This window comes from Gracilinanus agilis, chromosome 1 (genome assembly GCF_016433145.1).
Source record: "Gracilinanus agilis isolate LMUSP501 chromosome 1, AgileGrace, whole genome shotgun sequence".
Taxonomy (NCBI): domain Eukaryota; kingdom Metazoa; phylum Chordata; class Mammalia; order Didelphimorphia; family Didelphidae; genus Gracilinanus; species Gracilinanus agilis.
This window is the reverse complement of record NC_058130.1, coordinates 350,064,480-350,084,312: the sequence shown is the minus strand read 5'-3', so window position 1 is coordinate 350,084,312 and position 19,833 is coordinate 350,064,480. Positions and strand designations below refer to the sequence as shown.

The following is a 19,833-nucleotide window of genomic DNA, read 5'->3' as shown; positions in this document are numbered from 1 at the left end:
TGAACAAGGATGTAATATGTTTTGAACTCAAAATTAGGAAGATTAGTTTGATGACTTCATGGAGGATGGATTGGGGAGATGAAAACTGGGAAATGAGTTGGGGTTTATTAGAAGGATTTGGGCTAGGGTGGTGGATGATTCTACAACTGGAGAGGAAGGAATGGATATGAGAGACATTGAAAAGGTAGGACCAAGAGAACTTGGCAATGGATTGGATTTGAGAATTGGAGAGAGGGACAAGTCAGGTAACCTAAGTTTGTGAATTTGGGTGACTGGGAGGATTCATCAGATAAAGGGAAATTGAGAGAAGCAGGGCAGATTTGGTGGGAGGTGAAAGATGCTGCTCCCCATGCTAAGGGGGGAAGTGAGGCATATATCTCACTATAGAGGCACCCCTCTATAGGTACTAAGTAGATGCTGGTCCTCTCAGGAAGGATTCTAATTAAAGGTCTGTTTATTAGGTGTTCTCTGACCTTTCAGAGATTTTCAGAGCTGATTGTGTACAAGAAGATGAAAGGAAATAGTAAAAAAAAGTAAAATCTTAAACTAGGATTGGAAACTCTTCATCTTTATATTGATTTAGTTTGTAGTTCACTCTTAGCATCTTTTTAAGACTATGTAGATCTTTTTATCATTCTGGCTCCATTAGCAATAAGTGATCAAGAAAAGAAGACTTCTGTTAGTTGGGAGTTAGAAGGGTATGGTTATATTATTCCTTGGGCTTCTTGAGGGTTCCTTGTTGTGTATGTGTACCACAGAAAAAGAAATTTATTTTGTATTTTTAAAATACTGTATGCATGTATTCTGATATTTTTAAATTTAGAATAAATCACTCCAACAATGCAATAGTAAAGCCTCCTGAGATGACTCCTCAGGCTGCTGCTAAGGAACTAGAAGAAGTTATGAAAAGAGTACGAGAAGCCCAGTCCTTTATCTCAGCAGCTATTGAACCAGGTAGGTTCATTGAGTGGTTACTTAGATCATACGTCAAAGGTGGTAGAATCTTAGAGCTGGAAGGGACCTTAGCAGTCTAAAACCTTCATTTTGTAGGTGAGGAAGCTGATGCTCAAAGACATGGTTATTTGTCCAAGATCAGAAAGTTTTTTTGAATATTATTTTTTTTCTTAAAATAATGCATTAAGGTACATAAAAGTGAAACAATCAGCTCTGTGTTTTAATAGTAAAGTTAGTGCTCATTAAATAGTTGGTTTAAAATACTGTATTAAAAAAAGTTAATGTGATGCTACAAAAGGTAAATGTTTTATATGTGTTTATAATTAAGCAGATGAATGCTCTCTTAGATTTGAACTGAAATTATAGAGCACGATAGTCAATGATTCCAACAGACTCAGGTATTTTATATTATTTTTTTAAATGCTACCCTTATTATTAGAACCTGTCTTCTGCTGCTAACTGGTGGAAAAAGCATTCTGAAAATATTCAACTTGAACATTTTCAAATGCTCAGCAAATCATGGCTCCTACTATAGCAAAAGAAAAAAAAATCAGAAAAGACTTGAGAATTCCTTTTGAGATAGTGAAATTGACATGTTGTAATCATGTGCATTATGGCAGCATCAGATCATTCCTCATGCACAGCTGTTTATAATCATCTGGTTTATATGTACTGCTGCAGGATGGCTGCACTCAACGAGTATATGCAATGACTTTCTTGGATGTTTCTGAAGGATAATTGCAAAGAAGGAGGATGTACAGAGAGTAGGCCCCTTGCATTATGTGTGGTACATTCCACTTGTGCCTGAGTATTAACTGGGATCTTTAATTGTTCTGAGCTTACACTGCAAAGTGGTTTTTTCCTCTCAGAGTCTGGAAAGAGCAATGAAAGAAAAGGCGGCAGATCTCGTTCCCATACTCGTTCAAAATCCAGGTCTAGCTCAAAATCACATTCTAGAAGGAAAAGATCACCATCAAAACACAGGTGAGAAGAAGTTTCAGCCTAAATTTCTTTGTTTGGAAATGAGAAGTAATTTAAAGTGAATGATGGGGTTTAAATTGCCCCCTCTAAGCCCTATCTTAAGTGATAAATCCTGCTGTTTTTATTTCTTGAAGTGGGTCACTTAAAAGAATGGATCTTAAACAGTAAGAGGGAAAAATTGTGTGAACATCTTGTGAAGTTAAGTACCTCATTCCTTTTAGAATGTCTACTCTCTGTTCCTATCTTGCCTACTTTCTTTTCTTTTGAAGCCCCAATTTTGTCTGGAAGGGTCCTGTTTTTTTGTTTTTGCCTTTGTATTTCCATTGCTTTCCCCATGGTAGGCATTTTGAATTGCTTATTGGATTGGGTAGGGATTTTTACTATTTAATTTTTTTCCTGTTAAAATATTTTCTTTTGTTGTCTTTCCTTCCCCATTTAGGGGAAAACTAACTCCTCTGTAACAAATATAGTCAAGCAAAACAAATATCTCATTGATCGTGTCCAAAAAAGTATGTTTCAGATCTATACTCTGAGCCCATCTGTCCTTAATATTTTCCTTTATGCTGCTATTACCAGTAAAGAAAACATAGTTTCTTTCTTTTAGTTAGCACCTGCTGGGAAATGTCTTTTGAGATTTTCTTATTTTTCTTGGTAGCAACAGAATGTTATACTTTCTTTATTTTTTCCCTTAGACTTTTAAAGGAAAGAATACTGCAGAGGTAGTAGGATAGAGTGGGAGGAATGTACTTTTCTTCTCTGCCCTAAAACTGCTATAATTGACCTTATCCTGGATCAGTACTCTGGGGGTGAGAATCTAGATAGCTTTGTTGGGCTACATCCTGTTAAGAAGTAGATAGAGGGCCAAGCCTAGATAGGAATGGGAGGTTCTGGGTTCAGATTTGGCCTTAAGATACTTTCTAGCTGTGTGACCCTGTGCAGGTCACTCATCCACCCCCCCAATCTTCCCCCCCCCCCCCCCAAATTGCCTGGCCCTTATTGCTCTTCTGCCTTGGAATCAATCACTTAGTACTGATTTTAATGTTTAAAAAAGTTAGGCACTTGTCTTTATTTAAACATGTTGACTTTTCAGCAGTATTTATTAGAGGGCTTACTTTTAAAAAGTAAATTTCATTGTAATTTTACTTTATCATTGCTAGATTAAATTATTCTTGGTTTTAGCCTTTTTTTAGCTATTCAGAAATTGTAATATTTACATGTTACTTAATTGCTAAAGAGAGAACTATTTATACTATTTCATTCTAATCAGAAAATATTATTCTTTTTAAAAAATCATGTTAGAGGTTAAATTTTTATATAAAAATAAAAGGTTGCTAGAACCAAAGATAACTTGAGGAATTTTCCTTTTGGAATTTAGTAAATTCAAATATTATTGATGCTTTTTTAAAAATCAAGGACTCTAAGTTAGAACCTTTAGTTAAGTTTTAACATTCAGTGACTTGTAAATTATAAGTTGAATTACATAATCTGTTTCTAAAAGCTATAACTTTGTCTTAATGCCTGTTATCAAATAATTGATGAAGTTACTGGTTGAAGAACTGATAAAATTCAAGTTGAACTTGAAATCTACATCTTGGACAGTTGTTAGTAATGCCATAAAGATAAACCTGGGAATAACTTAAATTTTGAGTTATAAATAGATATAAAGACAAAAAAGATTCTTGAAGTCATTTTGACTGGGACATTTGCACAAACATTTCTTCACTTTTACCATGGTGAATACAATTTACCATTGAATTCAATTTCAAGTTCCAATCAGAAGACATAAATTAAACATGTAATTGCAGATCATTGAATATTAATATATTTCATAAGGCATCAGTATGTACATATGATATATAATAATATAGTCAATTTATAAAGTACTATATATAATAGCAAATATAGTCAACACTTGGTAACGATTTAAGCTACATAAAAGCACTTCATATATTTATTTCATTTTATATGTACATGTGGAAATCTAGTTTGAAATTTTAAATATCTTCAAAATAGTTAATTTTATATAAAATTGAATGGTAACTACTACTTTTGAAAGTTTGAATTTTTTAGTTAGTGCCACAAAATTGCCTTATGATAAATAATGTGCTTGATTTGTGTTTCAATTTAAATACTTGATTATAAAACTCCATGGGAGAAATTTTTTAAGTCAAAATTTTATTTTAAGTTTTTAGTTTGATTTTAGTTCTAAAAAATAATTTTTCCCAATACATATAAAAACAATTTTTAACATTCACTTTTTTAGTATTTTGAGTTTGAAATTCTCTCTCTTTCATTTCCACTCCCTGAGATGGTAAGCAGTTTGATGTAGGTTATACATGTGCAATTATGCAGCACATTTCCATAATTAGTCATATTGTGACTCCTTCAAAAAAATGAAGAAAGTTTTTAAAATATGCTTTTTAGCTTGATATTAAAAGAACTTTTAAAATAATGTTTATATTTTTTAAACCAAAGCAGAATTTGTAGATGTTTTGTTTATGAGTGGAAAATTTGGTGAAAGATATTTCATCTCTTGATTGTAGTTTTACGAGTTAGAAGAGGCAGTAGAAACTTCCTTTCCCTCCTTGAGATATCATGAATTGGGTCCAAGTATCTTGTGTAATTTTTTTCCCTGTAGGAGCAGATCCCATAATAGGTCCCGTTCGAGACAGAAAGATAGACGTAGATCTAAGAGTCCCTACAAAAAACGTTCCAAGTCTAAGGAGAGAAGGAAATCAAGGACTCGTTCACGTTCACGGTGAGTATGGAGGGAGTGTACAAAACTTAATTTACTTAAACTTTATGAGGTTTCTTTAGTCAGACTTTCAGTAATAAAAAATTAGAAGATATCCTTTTATTTCCTTTTAAACTAATACACTTAAAAAAACCAAGTTTTTAATTGATGACTTGTCTTTTTTTTATATCATTAATAGTTTTCCTCAGAATTCCTCCCAATCCCCCTCTCAGAGAATAGTTTTAAAGAAGAAAGTTAATAGATTCTTGACTGAAATTATTCTTCTGTTTCTTTTCCTTAAGTGAAAGTTGAAATCACAATTCCACACTAAAATTGAGAATTATCTTTTCAGCCACCAAAAGAATATATATTCTCTGGTTTATAAATGTGTTTGCACTGCTAGCATTGGGGAGATGACTCCTGGTCAGTTTTCCTGGACCACATAATAAATTTGATAATTAAAAGTAGTAACAAGTTTTCCTGTGAATTTTGGAATGAAACATATTATGCATTTTGATAAGTTTTGATATCTAGGTTCGTTATAGATAGCTGGGATTGATTTGACCCAGATTATTTTGTTAGCTCTATCTGTTCCTGTCGACAATAGCTCCTGTATTATAGAACAGCTTTTTGACGTAAGCACCTAGTACAGCTTAGTTCATTCTTCTTGATATATAGAGATTTGGCAATATCTATATATCTGCATATAGAAAATCAGTTGCCCAAGCATACATACTCCTCATCCCCTTTACTTCTTTTGTATTTGTCCAGGCTTGAGAGTCAGGTACTTTTATAGTATGATAGATGATATTCTTAATAAATAGAATGATATTCTTAAGATTGAACTTTTATAAGTAGGCAGTTCACACTTGGCACATACTACTTGCTTATTTATTGTCTTTGTTCAATTTGATACTTAATTCACGTTAAAAATCCCTGTTCTACTGCACCCCGAGGTTTGAGATTTTATTTCTAAAAATACTCCCTGTCTAAAAGTCTTTATCCTATTTTTATTTCAGTGTCACACAAGAGACTGCCAAAATTTGTTCTTGTTCAATAGCTTTCTATACTCGTGGATTATTTCACATCTTAATGATTATTGCCTGTCTAATTATGCATATTGTAGGTTAATTATTAACTTTTTTTTGTATTAGTCTTGGTTAAAGAAGGAAGTCTTCATTTGTTAGTCATTTCTGTGATTTTTTTTCCTTTTCTACTTTTATTTTTTGTTTTTATAACAGGGACAAGAAAAAAGAAAAAGAAAATCGAGAAAAGATCAAGGAAAAAGAAAGACTGAGAGAAAAAGAAAGGGATAGAGACAGAGAAAGGGAAAAGGAACGGAGTAAAAATAAAGAAAGAGATCGAGAAAAGGACAGAGAGAGAGATCGAGAAAAAGATCAAGAAAAAGAACAGGAAAAGGAGCGAGATAAAGAAAAGGAACAGGACAGAGAGAGAGAACGAGAAAAGGAGAGAGCCAGAGAGATAGATGAAAAAAGAAAGAAGGATAAGAAATCCAGAACACCTCCCAGAAGTTATAATGCATCAAGAAGATCTCGTAGTTCCAGCAGGTTTGCTAACATTTAAAATTTTTGCTGAGATTTTTCTCAGTTGTGTTGATGACCATTTGAAACAACTTTTAACTGAGGAGAATGAAATTAATTCTGTGTAAGTAGAAAATAACTAGTGTGAATTTAACCCAAGAAAGAATTTCAGAAAGGAGACTTCATTTACTATTATTTCATGACATTGATAGTAGCAGATAATCTCTCCCCTATAGTATATTTAGGCCAATGAAGAAAGATAATTCAGACAGACTACTTCTACAGTCTTAACAGCTCTATTTGTTCTTACTGAAATGTAGAGTTGATTTTGTGAATGAGAGTGTTTTTGCTCAGATTCCTTTTTTTCCCTAAAATACTAAGGGATATTTTTTTTTTCCAAAATGGTTTCTGGTATAGATCAAAATGGAATAGATAATTCTGATCCATCTTCCTCACAAATTTCATAGAATTGTAAATTATTAAAGAAAGGATTGTCAAAAATTTATGCAATGCAGCCCTACATTTTACAATTGGAAGCCCTTACGAGGTCAGTTGAATTTTCCATGGACATATTATTTATTAGCATCATAGATAAGATTTTTGATACTTATTTGATTATTCAGAACTTGGGAAGAACCAGCTATTATTTTACTATGTTCCTTTTGTCCTTTGGGCTTTAATATATATCATTTACTTTTCTTTTTTTTAATATTTTTTTTCCCCATTTACATGTAATTTCTAAAATTAGTTTTTAAAAATTTTGAATTCCAAATGCTCTCCTCCATTCCCTTTCCCTTCGGTGAGAAGGCAAGCAATTTGTTATACATGTTCAGTTTTGCAAAAATTATTGCCACATTACAAAAGGTAACACAGACCAAAATATCTCCCCCAAACTAAGAAAAATAAAGAAAATAAAGAAATTTGTTTTGATTTGCATTCACATTCCATCAGTTCTTTCTCTGGAGATAGAATTTTTCATCATGAGCCCTTCAAAATTGTCTTAGGTCACTGTATTATTAAGAATAGCCAGAGCATTCACAGTTGATCATTGTACAATATTGCTTTTATGATGTACATTGTTCTGGTTCTTCTTACTCCACTTTGCATCAGTTCATGTAGGTCTTTTCAAAGTTTTTCTGAAACCTTGCTCATCATTTCTTATAGCACAGTAGTATCATAATCATGTTACAATTTGTTCAGCCATTCCACAATTGATATTCCAATTCTTTTCCATCATAAAAAGAGCAGCTATAAATTTTTTTGTAAATATAGATCTTTTTCTTTTTTGATCACTGAGGGGTACAGACCTAGTAATGGTATATTGCTGGTTCATTACTTCTTGAGAATTGCTGCTCTTTAGGTATCCTGTCACCAGGTGGCAGTACAGTGCCACTGTTAAATATCTGAGCTGCAGAGGCATGGTCTTTAGAGTCCAGATAAGGGATAATATTTTATATAACAAACTGTTCCTTAATTTGGTTAAGTAATCAAAAGATAAGTTTTACTAATTTTTTTTTCTCTTCAGCAATTTCCTGATATTCTATTTCCTCCTTCCCCCAATAACAGAGAAAAACGGTTCAAAGTGACCTCATCTGACTGTTTATACAACATTTCATACTCTAGTATACTTTGAGGGAGCAAAGGTTTCCTTATCTGCTTGTACCAGTATTAGTCAATGCATTTAATCTAAGTTTAGCTGATTTGTAGTGTTTTTGTATAGTGAAGAAATTTCTTAAAATTAATCATTTCCTAAGAAAATGGAGCATTGTGTAGTAGAAAGTATTAAGAGGAAGATCCTTTACTTGCCATTGTTAAGTTTTCTTCTGGAAACACCCTTCTCTTGCCTTCTGCTTAATCCTGGTTCTTTTTTCTTACTCTTCTTTGTTTAGTTTTTATGTTCCCTAGAAATGTACTAATTGATTGATTAAGGTTTTCCATGGTTTTTTGGTTTCATTCTTTTCTCTTCTTCAGCACCTATAAAGACTTCTCACTTATACCCTGTATGTAGATAACTCCTTTGGCCTGTATGTATATTGTTCAAGAAAAGTATCTCCTGAGAGCTTGTTTCACATTTCTAACTGTTGAGTGGATAATTATACTTGATATATCCCTGTGGCACTTCAGATTTCAAAACTTACCTTTCTTATGCTAAAACCCATATTTTCCTGATATCCTTTTTGTTCACATTGTCAACATTTTCTAGTCACCTAGACTCAAAACTTTTGAAGTATCTTTGACTTCTTTATCCTCCCATAAGCCATTAATTGTCAAGCCTTCTGGTTCTAACTCTATAGAACACTTTGAAAACCCTAGCCCTACATTCTACTCTTTTTGTTATGTCATCTTGCATCTGATCTCAACTCTTTAATTTCTCTTTATTCCAAACACATCATAAGGAAGTTTAATCTTCATAAAGCAAAATTTTTATTTCACTGCCATGTTCAGAAATTTATTGATTTTTCATTGTATGATAAATTAAAAATTCCTTGGCGTGATATTGAAGGTTCTCTAGGCTTTGGCTCTAGCCTGCTTTCTAACCTTAGTTCTTAGAACTTCACATATTCAGAAGTTCAAGGCTACCTAAATTAAAAACACTTGCAGTTCAAGTTTAGATTGGGTAATTTTTTTCCCCTTTTTGTAATGCTGTTAAAATGATGGGCTCTTTTTGCTTTAATTTTGAAAGCCTTCATTATGCTCTTGTGTATTTTTTTTAAACCCTTACCTTCTGTCTTAGAATCAATACTGTGTGTTAGTTCCAAGGCAGAAGAGCAGTAAGGGCTAGGTAGTCTGGGGGTTAAGTGACTTGCCCAGGGTCACACACTTAGGAAGTGTCTGAGATCACATTTGAACCCAGGACCTCGCATCTCTGGACCTGCCTCTTAATCCACTGAGCCACCTGGCTATCTACTTATTTGTTGACTTAAAGTAGCAATATACAATGTTTTTCCAAATAGTGTTTTTAGTTTGTATCAGTTCGAAATTAAGATTTGACCATGTTTTAATTAAAAAGATCTGTGCTACCACTAATAATTTTGGATTGTTATGAAAATAGTTGTAATGGGGGATTGTGTGAAGAGAATTAGATATATCTTTCCTTTTTCTTTGAAAAAGGAAAGCTTTTCTGGAAAACCAGCAAAGTGAATTTTTCATTGTTTAATCTGTAATTTTTTCCCCCAATGACCTTAAAATTTATTAAAGGTTACTTGGTTTGTTAAGGTGCTGTTCCACATTGGAGCAACAAGAAGCTAGAAAGTATGTATGAGAGATGATTTGATAGCTTAAAACCCCTTGATAGTAATACATTCTAGACAAATTATTCTGAGATTCTAAAACAGCCACTGGTAGCTTTTGACAGAACTAATTCCTTATTTCAAAAGACCAAATGAAGATCAAGAAACAAAATAACTTTACTTCTTAACATAAACTTATAGAAGTTTGATTTCCATTGTTCTCATAGTGGTGTAAATCTGTTTAATTTATTACATATGTAAGCAAATTAGAGATGACCATGCAACATCTTTTGACCAAATTTTAAAATTTTAATATTTAAGTATTGTTTGTTATTTACTAGTTTTAAAATACCCAAATCTTGGAATTTTCAGAGAAAGACGTAGAAGGAAGAGCAGAAGTCCTTCTAAATCGCCAAAAACATCAAAAGCCATAAAAAGGAAGTCTTCTCGGTCTCCATCACCCCGGAGGTAAGTTTATAATAGCATATGTTTAGAAGAGTATAAAGGGGAAATCTGCAGATTTAATTGGTTTAAAAAATAAGTTTTAGTGATAACATTTTCTTTTTATATTAGTCATTTCTAGATGTTACCTCTACTTAGTTTGAACCTTTTTGTTACCAAACAAAACGGTTAAACACAGCCAGCCAATAGTGTCTGATGTTGTAGACAACATTATGTCATACTTCCTTTTGTGCAAAGAGGAAGGAAATATGCTTCATTTTTGGTTTTCTAGATGATTAGTTTTTTTTGAGTCCAGAAGAGTTTTTGGACTCTTAAGTCAGAATCAAAGTTTGGTTTCCTTTTTAGTGATACTGTAATTTACGTTGCTCTAATCATTGTATACATATTTTTTTTCTCATTATCTCACTCTAATACTATTAGTAATATTTATTAGTTCATTCAGATCTTCTCTATTTCTCTGAATTCCTTATATTTGTCTTTATTTTAGGGGCAGGGAAAGGGTAGATTGGAGTCCAGGTCTGTGATTACAACAATGTTGGGATCTGTGGTTTTATTATTAATGAAGATCAGCGACTCATTTGTAAATTAGGCAGTTAGTTGCCTGGGACACTGAGAGGTTTAATGATTTGCCCCTGTCACACAGCTAAGATGTGTTAGAGGCAGGACTTAAACCCAGGCCTCAAAGCTGTCTCTCCAAGCTGCCTCTTTATCATTTCTTGCTGTGCAGTAAATGTTCTGTTACATTCATATCCTACATTCAGCCATTCTCCAGTCTTTACTTACTTTGTTTCCAGTTCTTTGTTGCTTAGGTGTATTTTGTAAATTTTGGAACTTTGTTTCTCTTTGACCTCCCTGGAGAGATAGATAATCCAGTACTGTCAGGTTACTAACAGCGTTCTGTTGATTTTTTTTCCCTTTTTTTGTGCTTAATTTTTGATGCTTTTTGTTTTGACCTTACTGTCACTTCACAATAATATTACTTCCAAAGTCTCTTTTATAATAAGAAAATATTTTAAAGCAAAATAAACCAACTAATTGCTTGTGCCTGACAATACACATATCTCATTCTACACCAATAATCTACTGACTTCCCTGCTGAGGGAAGGAGAGAGTTGTTTTGCCATCAGCCAGTCTCTTAGGGTCAAGATATCTGGTCATTACATTGATCCAGAGTATAAATAGGACTACAAGATGATTTATTTTCTAATTGTCAGTCCATTTCATCTTGAACTCTGGACTATTTGAAAATACCTTGCATATTTTGGTTAAATTTTTATTGATGTGTAGGAGATATATGTATATTTCATGGGTTTGTACTTAACTCAGAAAGGGCATTCCCAAATTTATAGATAAAATTTTTTGAGCTGCTGTTTGTCATCTTTCCCCTGTTATTTTATTTGGATTTGTAAACTGTATGCTGTATTTATTACACTGTAAGAGTTGGGATATTGTTCCTAAAGGAGAGAGTATTAATAAAAACAAAACATTTTTCTCTGTTTGAGTCAAGTGAATGAAAATATTAGAATAAACAGTAATAACAAGCCATTCAGAAAAGGAATTGTGTTCCTGGAGCATATGATTACATTAAAAATCTCATACAAGAAGTGCAGTTTTAAATTTTTTCTCCTTTTTATTAATGATTTATCCTTGGAAACTTGTCTGATGTGATGAGTGATGAGATTTTTCTTTAGTGAACAGGAGAGAGGTTGATTCTGGGCCTACTTCTTGAAGTTTCAGGCTTATGATGGTAATGCTTGAGCCCTGGAAGCCAATTTCATAGGCTCTGCCTGAGCATCTTTAAATTTTTTGGCCAGGAAACAAAAAGTTCTTGAATATCACAATTTTGGAAAATTCTTATTTTTTTAAGACCTACTAAAATTAATAATGAAGCTACTTTGTTTTAAACACTCGGATGTATGACCTACAGCAGTGATTTCCAAAGTGGGCACCACTGCCCCCTGGTGGGTGCTGCAGCAATTCAGGGGACGGTGATGGCCACAGGTGCATTTGGGGGCGGTGAATAATTGTAAGGGGGTAGTGATAGTATGTGACAGGGGGCGCTAAGTAATATTTTTTCTGGAAAGGGGGTAGTAGGCCAAAAAAGTTTGGGAACCACTGACCTACAAGGAAGTAAGACATTTGAAAATTTAAAAAAATAAGGACTATGTGGGAGCAATCAATATTATTTTATGGAAGTTTTGGGTTAGTGTTTAAGACTATTTTTTAAGAAATGTGACATTTCATTTCAACATTTTTATAAATTGATGGTTTTGATGAATGTTTTTAAGCAGAAATAAGAAGGATAAAAAGAAGGAAAAAGAAAAAGACCAAAATATAGAAAGAAAAGAGAGAGAACGATCAACATCTAAGAAAAAGAGCTTTAAAGACAAAGATGTGAAAGACAAATTGGAAAAGAGCACAAGTACATTGAAGGTAATAAATAGTCATCCAATATTTAGATTTCAATTAATGAATGGTCAATACTGTCTCTATGGCTTAGTTCACAAAAATGTTTTCTTGTCAGTATTAAAATAGATTTTTGAAGGGAGCAAATAAAATAAACTTTGCTGTGGTTGCTTAATAAATGTCTGCTGAACTGAATGACATTTGAAGTAAAATTTGCAAACTATGAAGATTGCCAACAAAGAAGATTATTTATCATTGAGTTGTTTTCAGTTCTGTTTGACTTGTTGTGCCCCTTTGGGGATTTTCTAGACAAAGACAACAGAGTGGTTTGCCATTTCCTTCTCCAGTTCATGTTACAGATGAGGAAACCAAGGTAAACAGGTTTAACTGACTTGCCCTGATGATCACAGCTAATATGCATATGAGGCTGGATTTGAACTCATGTTTTCCTGACTCTAGGCCCTGGCACTCTTATCAACTGAGCCACTTAGCTGCCCCATTTCAAGAAGATAAACATAGAAATACAAAATTTTTGAGCACATAGAAATAAGAATAAGAAAGGGGGGCAGTTGGGTAGCTCAGAGGATTGAGAGTCAGGCCTAGAGACAGGAGGGCCCTAGATTCAAATCTGGCCTCAGACACTTCCCAGCTGTGTGACCCTGGGCAAGTCACTTGACCCCCATTGCCTACCCTTACCACTCTTCTGCCTTGGAGCCAATACACAGTATTGACTCCAAGACGGAAGGTAAGGGTTTAAAAAAAAAAAAACCTTAGTGAAGTGCCTGATTGACTGAAAGAGCAGGGTAAGCCAGTTTTCATCTGCTTCAAGGAATCAAGAGAGATTTTGCAATTCAGAAAACCAAAAGAAAGAAAAAATATATTGGAGAAAGGGAACTAGTACTCTCATAATGAACCCTGTTCTGGGCAAAAGGGGGAGAAAAGAGGAATGAAAAAGAAAGAAAATGGGATGCCAGAAATTAACTTTTATCCAGAGCTACTGTAAATATCTTAGTTTTTTGCCTATATTAGCATGAGCCTATCCTTAGTACTAACATGATTTTAAAATACAATCATATCTTACCGATGTTCTCTCAGTTAATATATTTCCAAAATATCTTACAAACTTGAAAAAAGCTTATTCATTTGGCATGTAGCCTAATATAAATGAAATTTTTAATTCAAGTAAGCAGATTTTAATTTTACATTACTAAAGCAATTATATCCTGATTTTTTTTATCAGAATGGCTGAAGTTGATTTACTAAAGTTTACTGAAGCAAATATGTATCTCAAAAGAAATCTAAGTAGAAATAACATAGACCCCAAATCAGAAGTCTTATTTCTTATTCTTTTTTTTTTTAACCCTTACCTTAACCTTACCGAGACCAGATTTGAACCCAGGACCTCCCGTCTCTAGGCCTGGCTCTCAATCCACTGAGCTACCCAGCTGCCCCCTACTAAGTTTTTTTAATACCGGTATTGAATGCACCCTCCTCCCCTCAGCAGATTTGTTTGTCCAGCAACTTTTAAAATGTGTTATAAATTTTTTGAAGTTGGTTGAAAAATGCATTTTTAGTAATTTTAGTAACAGTGTAGTAATTTAGTGACATTGTATGTGTTAAGATGATAAAATAATCTTGAAAAATACATTTCTGTGTCTTGAACACTCTCTAGGAGAAAGAACAGACTAAGGAAGTACCAGACATAGGAGGTGAAAAAATAGGTGATGACAAAGAAGCTCCAAAGACTGATGAAAACAAAGTACAGCACAATGGGAATTGCCAACCAAATGAAGAAAACCTTACTGCCAAGGCAGAAATGGTATAGGGCCAATAGATCTGTACCACTAAACTCAGCTGTAGAGTGGAATCCAAAGCTTTTAATTCTCTCATTAAGAAGCCAACAGTAAAGCAGTCCAGTCGACTATAGATATGTATGAATAGCTCTTACAGTCGTCAGATGACTTTATGGTCATCTTATTAAAGAGAAAGGAAACCAAGTATGGGCATCATGAAAACAAGGAATGTTACCCACCCTGACTCATCAAAAATCTGTGCATTTCCATGATGGCTGACCTACTTGTGAAATAATTTGTTAGTGTTTGCCAAGGACCATTATAAAAGATCTGAATTTGCAATGCTCAGAAATGAAAAAGATAATGCATTGGAGGCTGTTCAAATACTGCTAGTTATTGAATTTTGTACTTTGCTTTTATGTTTTAATTTCAATATATATTGTTTGATGATGTGTTTGAAAATGGTGCAAAAATATAAATACACCCCTGTAAATGGAAAAAAAAGTATGTAAGACATTTTAACATTACTTCACAGTTTTACAGTGATTGTGTTAAATGCCTATTAATAGGTTTTCATTTGCTCACTATTTGGGACAACAGTTCTTTTATCTAAAATATTTTTTCAGATTAAAATTGCTAAATGTGTGGACTTTTAAAAAAGTTAAGTGGTGCATGCTAACTGTTCCATTCCAAGAAAAGGAAGAGCAACCATCTTGAATACTAATATGCTTAATTTTTTTTTTCTTCCCAAAGTGAGCATACCTTTGTTGTTAATATTTTGAAGTTTATTTTTGTGTCTGGTCAGCTGCAAATGGCATAGGTGTTCTTAACATAAGGAAACCTAGTTTTCAAAACAGGCTATGGGAGCACAAGCTGAAGCTTTAGTGCCTTCTAGTGTTTTCTAGTATTTTATATGTGCTAGTCATTCTCAGTTCATACTGAACCTAGATAGCTATTCCACCCACCCCCATAGAGGAATGTGTAAGTAGTGTGGAAGAACAGCTTCTTAGTTCACCTAATACAAGAAAGAGGTTAGGTCTTTAAGGACAGGTTTATCGCATGAAGCAGAAATATAGTTTGGGGACCATCGGTTTTGTACTCTTGTAGCTGAAAGTGAAGCATGTTCTTATTTTGCCTAAATCAAAGGAAGCCCTTTAATTCTCTACATTGGATGGCCTTAATCATTACCTCGCAATCATTTTCTTTAATGCTGGTTATGTGATGTGCAAAAACTGTACCTGAAAGGGATAGAGGTATGTATGGCTTTTTCTCCCCCCCCTCCCCCAAAGGGTTAAATTTATGAGTTTAAACTATAAGTGATTAGTCATTCTTGGGGTCAGCTTTTTATAAGAAAGCACTTACTTAGGAGAATGACATTTAAGAAGATTTTTTTCCAAAAAGCTCAACTCATGCTTTCAGGATTCCTTACATCATTGTTAGATTTTTCCCAAGAAGTCATACCTTTTAATTAGCTCTTAATACTAAATCAAGTATAATTATTTTAATGCAACATAATACAATCAAATTTACTCAGTTGCCTTACCTCATGGGAAGTTATTTCTGTAAATTTAGAAAGCTGAATAGTGTGCTTCTTATCTGCTTTTCATTCGATTTTCCTCATATGGTTATTACAATTGAAACTAAAGTTTTGTGGAGAATGGAAAATTTCCCATATTTCAAGTAAAGAATCCTGGTTTGATTATGAAGCTGCTTAATCACTCTTCACATGTTCAGAATTATAGTTTTTTTTGCCACTGTGTACATTAAAAACTTTGTAAAATGCTTTACTATGTAAAGTATAGATGGTCAATTTTAATGCTTCAGCCACATTCAGTTGGCTGGTAAAACAGCTTATTTCTCATAAAAGAGTTAACTTGTGTGGATGGAAAGACCAGAGGGTTGTGTGTCTTGCAACAACTGTCTTATTTATGATATGTAAGTAGTGTAGAGCAAACATTGTTTGAATCCTTGTTATCCTTAATACCATTTCACTAATAAAACCAAGTGTTTTAGAGGGAAGTTTTTGTTTATGCATTTCAGAAGAGCATCTTAGTATAATCCTGTCCTTATTCTACTTGGTTTAATAGACCTTTCATTTGAAAAGTGCATGCTTATAGGCTGTTTATGAAACAGTCTCTTAAGGCTCTTTTTTGGTTTGATTCTGATCTTAATTAAATGAACCTTGTGTTAGTTAAAATGAATTTGGTTTCTGCTGCTGCTGGTGGTGGTTTTTCTTGGTATTCACCTTTAAAAATAATCTTAGTAATCAAAGGTCCTGATTTTTTAAAATTGGAAAATGAATAGTAAATGATTTATAAATTCTTAAAGTTCTGGGAAATGAAATTAGATTATAATGTGGGATTTTCCTAAATGATGTGAGAGATTGATTGATAGCAATGGTTTCCAGATTCAGAGATAGCACTGTTGTCCTAAAAAAACCCAACATGTATTTTCCTTTTCAGCATTATTGCTTTATTATGTTTTAATTTACTTGCTTGATTTTTTGACTTGACTTGATTTTTCCATTTTATCACCTCATTCTCTTGCTTCCCATTTGACAGGAATATTTGAGATTTAATACCTATTTAGTTTGTAGATTTTTTTTTTTTTAACTTAAACAGTTTATTCTTAAAATTCTTAAATATTCTTTTCTGGGACCATAGTAGATAATCCACATGCCTTGTCTTCTGGCAAGCTTTGTAATTCAACAGTGTTACATACTGAACAAACAACAAATTAGTTCATCCTTGGTTTGGTTTAATAAACTGAGCCTCTTAATTTTGAAAAATGTCTATCATTTTACTCAATATAATTTTTAAACTAATGCAAATTAACTTTACAGCAAATACTTTCATTGTTCTTTATTTTCCCCCTGTGTTACAGAATTCTTTTTTTTTTTTTTTGGAGAAGCTAAAGTACTTCACTATTGTTGGAAATGTTATATAGACTTGGATTTCAACATGTATTTTAAAATAGCCAATACTCGTAAGATGATTTTCGATAAAGAGATTTTTCTCTTTGGTGCTAACCATTTTCAGAACTATCAGTATCTAGTTTTTTTTTCCAGACTGTCACCTATCTTTATATATTAGAATAAAAAAAGTCACATAAATCTAGGGTTTAGACTTCAAATGAAGGAACTTATTAATGAATTATTTCTGTGGAAATCATATAGCAAGGTTGTTTTTTTTTAAGCCTATTGAAGTATTTGTGTGTATGGGTTGATTATTATTTTCTAGCAGCTGAATTAGTAGAAACTAAGCTATATATGGTGTGCTTTAAAAAATCAAAACCATCAATTTGAATAATTTAGCTTTCACAAATTGAGTACCATTCAACTTAAGATTCTAGTTCTGTGGGCTCTTAAATAGGAGGATTGAGTTTGTCAAATGTTCCTTATATATTTCCATAATTTTATTTTATACTACCTCTCCATTCAGTAGGTTCTTCTATTGAGCCAGCTCAAAGTGGCTTATTTTAAACCCATCTGCTGAATTAACATTTGAAAATTTAAAATCAGATTGTTTTCAAACTTCAAAAATAATTTAATGTTCTTAAAAGGTGCTGAATTGACAGCTCTGGAAAGAAGCTCCTTCAGCATAAATAATTGAAATTTAATTATCTAACATATTCAACAAATGTGCCTCAGCCTACCTTACAGGTTGCAGGGGCATAAATGGGCCCTCTTAATCTTGGGCTGCACAGTGAGTTATCTTTTCAAAATACTCTTTGGTGAAGTGCCCCTGCCTTGGAATAAAAATAATTCCTAAGGCAAAAGCCACTAAACCAGCTACACTTTTTGGCCATGTTCAGTTAGGTTGGATTTGTTAACTCATAATTTGTCTATTTTCATTCTATTATAATTCAGTTCTCTGCCCTAGAATTATATTTCAATGATCAATTTATATCAGTCTTAAATATGACACTTCTATGATTGTACTGTTTTAAATAAATTTTGTTTTCTTGTCTCTTCTGATTTTTAAATGTCGCCTTACCTTGCTAATTTTTCAAATTAAAAACTGCCAAGTTTTGAACGATCTTGCATGCATTTCACCTCTGAGGCACTTAACATAATAATGGAAGAACTTAATCTTTATTGTTTTTAGGTCCCTCCAATCTTGCTCTAAGACAACTTTAAAGCATAAACAATTACTTTCCAGCTTTGAATGTAAGTTCAAATTCTTGGAAATCACTTGGAGAATCTAGAACTAATGAAGTTGTGCCAGTTTAGGCTACCAGTAGATAATGAACTGCTAGGGAATAAAGCATAGAAGGATCTACTCAAGAATTCCTTGATTTTCAGAGCAGTTTATTTTTAGTTAGCTCTTTACTATGTAGCCATACAATCAATTCAGTTAATATCCCACGTTTTGATCTCATTTAGTTGTATTAAATAATGCTTGTTACATAATTCTCTTGGTTTTTATAATAAAGCAAAGAGATTAAAATTGAAACATCTGAAGAAATGCTGTGCTACATGAGTGGTATATATTCGTGGGTAGAGCCAATTTTAAATGGTACTAGTAAAGATATGTCCAATGATGCTGCTATTATGTTGCTATATTTTTAATAAAATTAAACTCTTAAAATCTCACCACTTTGTGACATTTATTTATTTATTTATTTATTTATTTATGCTTCTATAGTTCATGGGTCATCTTGCCACATGAAAGTAGTAGCTTTTCTGTGAAATTACTTTTGAGGCTATTGAACATTGGACCATCTTGATTACCTTGACAGAAGAGTGTTTCCATTATAGGTGTTGATATTTTGCACAGCACTGATTCCCCACCCCAAATTTTGTTTTTATAGGTAAGAACTACATTCATTGCCCAGTTAATTGAATCTTTGTGACTAAACTTTAAAAAAATGAAATGGTATATTTTTATGATGCAAAAGAGTATTTTTTGTAATGACTAATAGAATACTTTTATCAGGAGTATAGTACTCTTGATTTTCTGCCTTCGTTATTCACTTTTAGCTTTTGGAGAGGCCCTTTGTCTTGAAGGAGGCCTTGTGACTAGAACCCCTGTTTAATTTACCTTTGGCCCCCCCTTTGCTGGGGACTCTGAAGCCTTGCCTGGTTCAGACTGATTTCCTGACTTTCTCACTCTTTGTAAATAAACTACCATAAAAAGTCATTCTGATGAGTGATACATTTTCAGCGACCACATTCTTATATATTTAGTCCAACCTTTAATTTTTAACACTTACAGAATATATTGTTTTTAACCTAAGTAGCCCCCATAACCATACCCCCTTCTCTCCAAGAGAGCTATTCCATATAACAAAGAATATTTTTTCAAAGAGGATCAGCCAAAAATCCATCAAAAGGATCTGAAAATATATGTAGTTTTCAATACCATTACCACTTAACTAACCTCTACAGAAGAATAATGGGAGGTGAGAAAGACAATCTTTAGTATAATGATGCGTGATTGACTAAATGGTAGGCTTATGCTTTAAAAAAAAATCCTGTCTTTCATCTTAGACTCAATACTAAGTATTGGTTCCAAAGCAGAAGAGTGGTAATAGTTAGGCAACTGAGGTTAAGTAACTTGCCCAGGGATACATAGCTAGGAGAAGTGTCTAAGGCTAGGTATGAACCCAGTTCTTTTTATTCCAGGCCTGCTGCTTTATTTGCAGAACCACTTAACTATGTCTAAATGATAGGGGGGTGCTTTTTTTTTTTTTTAGGTAACAACTGCATTATATATATATATATATATATA

General features: G+C 33.1%; 1 protein-coding gene across 5 annotated transcripts in view; it reads left to right on the top strand.

The window, feature by feature from the left end:
• Positions 1–15,388, top strand: part of SREK1 (splicing regulatory glutamic acid and lysine rich protein 1) — a 36,364-nt gene extending 20,976 nt beyond the window's left edge. The window contains exons 6-12 of one of the 5 annotated variants that reach the window (XM_044663464.1): positions 824–954; positions 1,824–1,938; positions 4,574–4,693; positions 5,911–6,237; positions 9,813–9,908; positions 12,191–12,335; positions 13,981–15,386. In XM_044663464.1, the coding sequence (XP_044519399.1) occupies positions 824–954; positions 1,824–1,938; positions 4,574–4,693; positions 5,911–6,237; positions 9,813–9,908; positions 12,191–12,335; positions 13,981–14,133 (1,087 nt within the window). In that variant the 3' untranslated portion in view covers positions 14,134–15,386. Of the gene's footprint in view, positions 1–823; positions 955–1,823; positions 1,939–4,573; positions 4,694–5,910; positions 6,238–9,812; positions 9,909–12,190; positions 12,336–13,980 lie in introns of all 5 variants that reach the window. The other 4 variants (XM_044663456.1, XM_044663471.1, XM_044663489.1 and 1 more) reach the window with 4 other exon arrangements.
• The last annotated feature ends 4,445 nt before the right edge of the window (positions 15,389–19,833 follow it).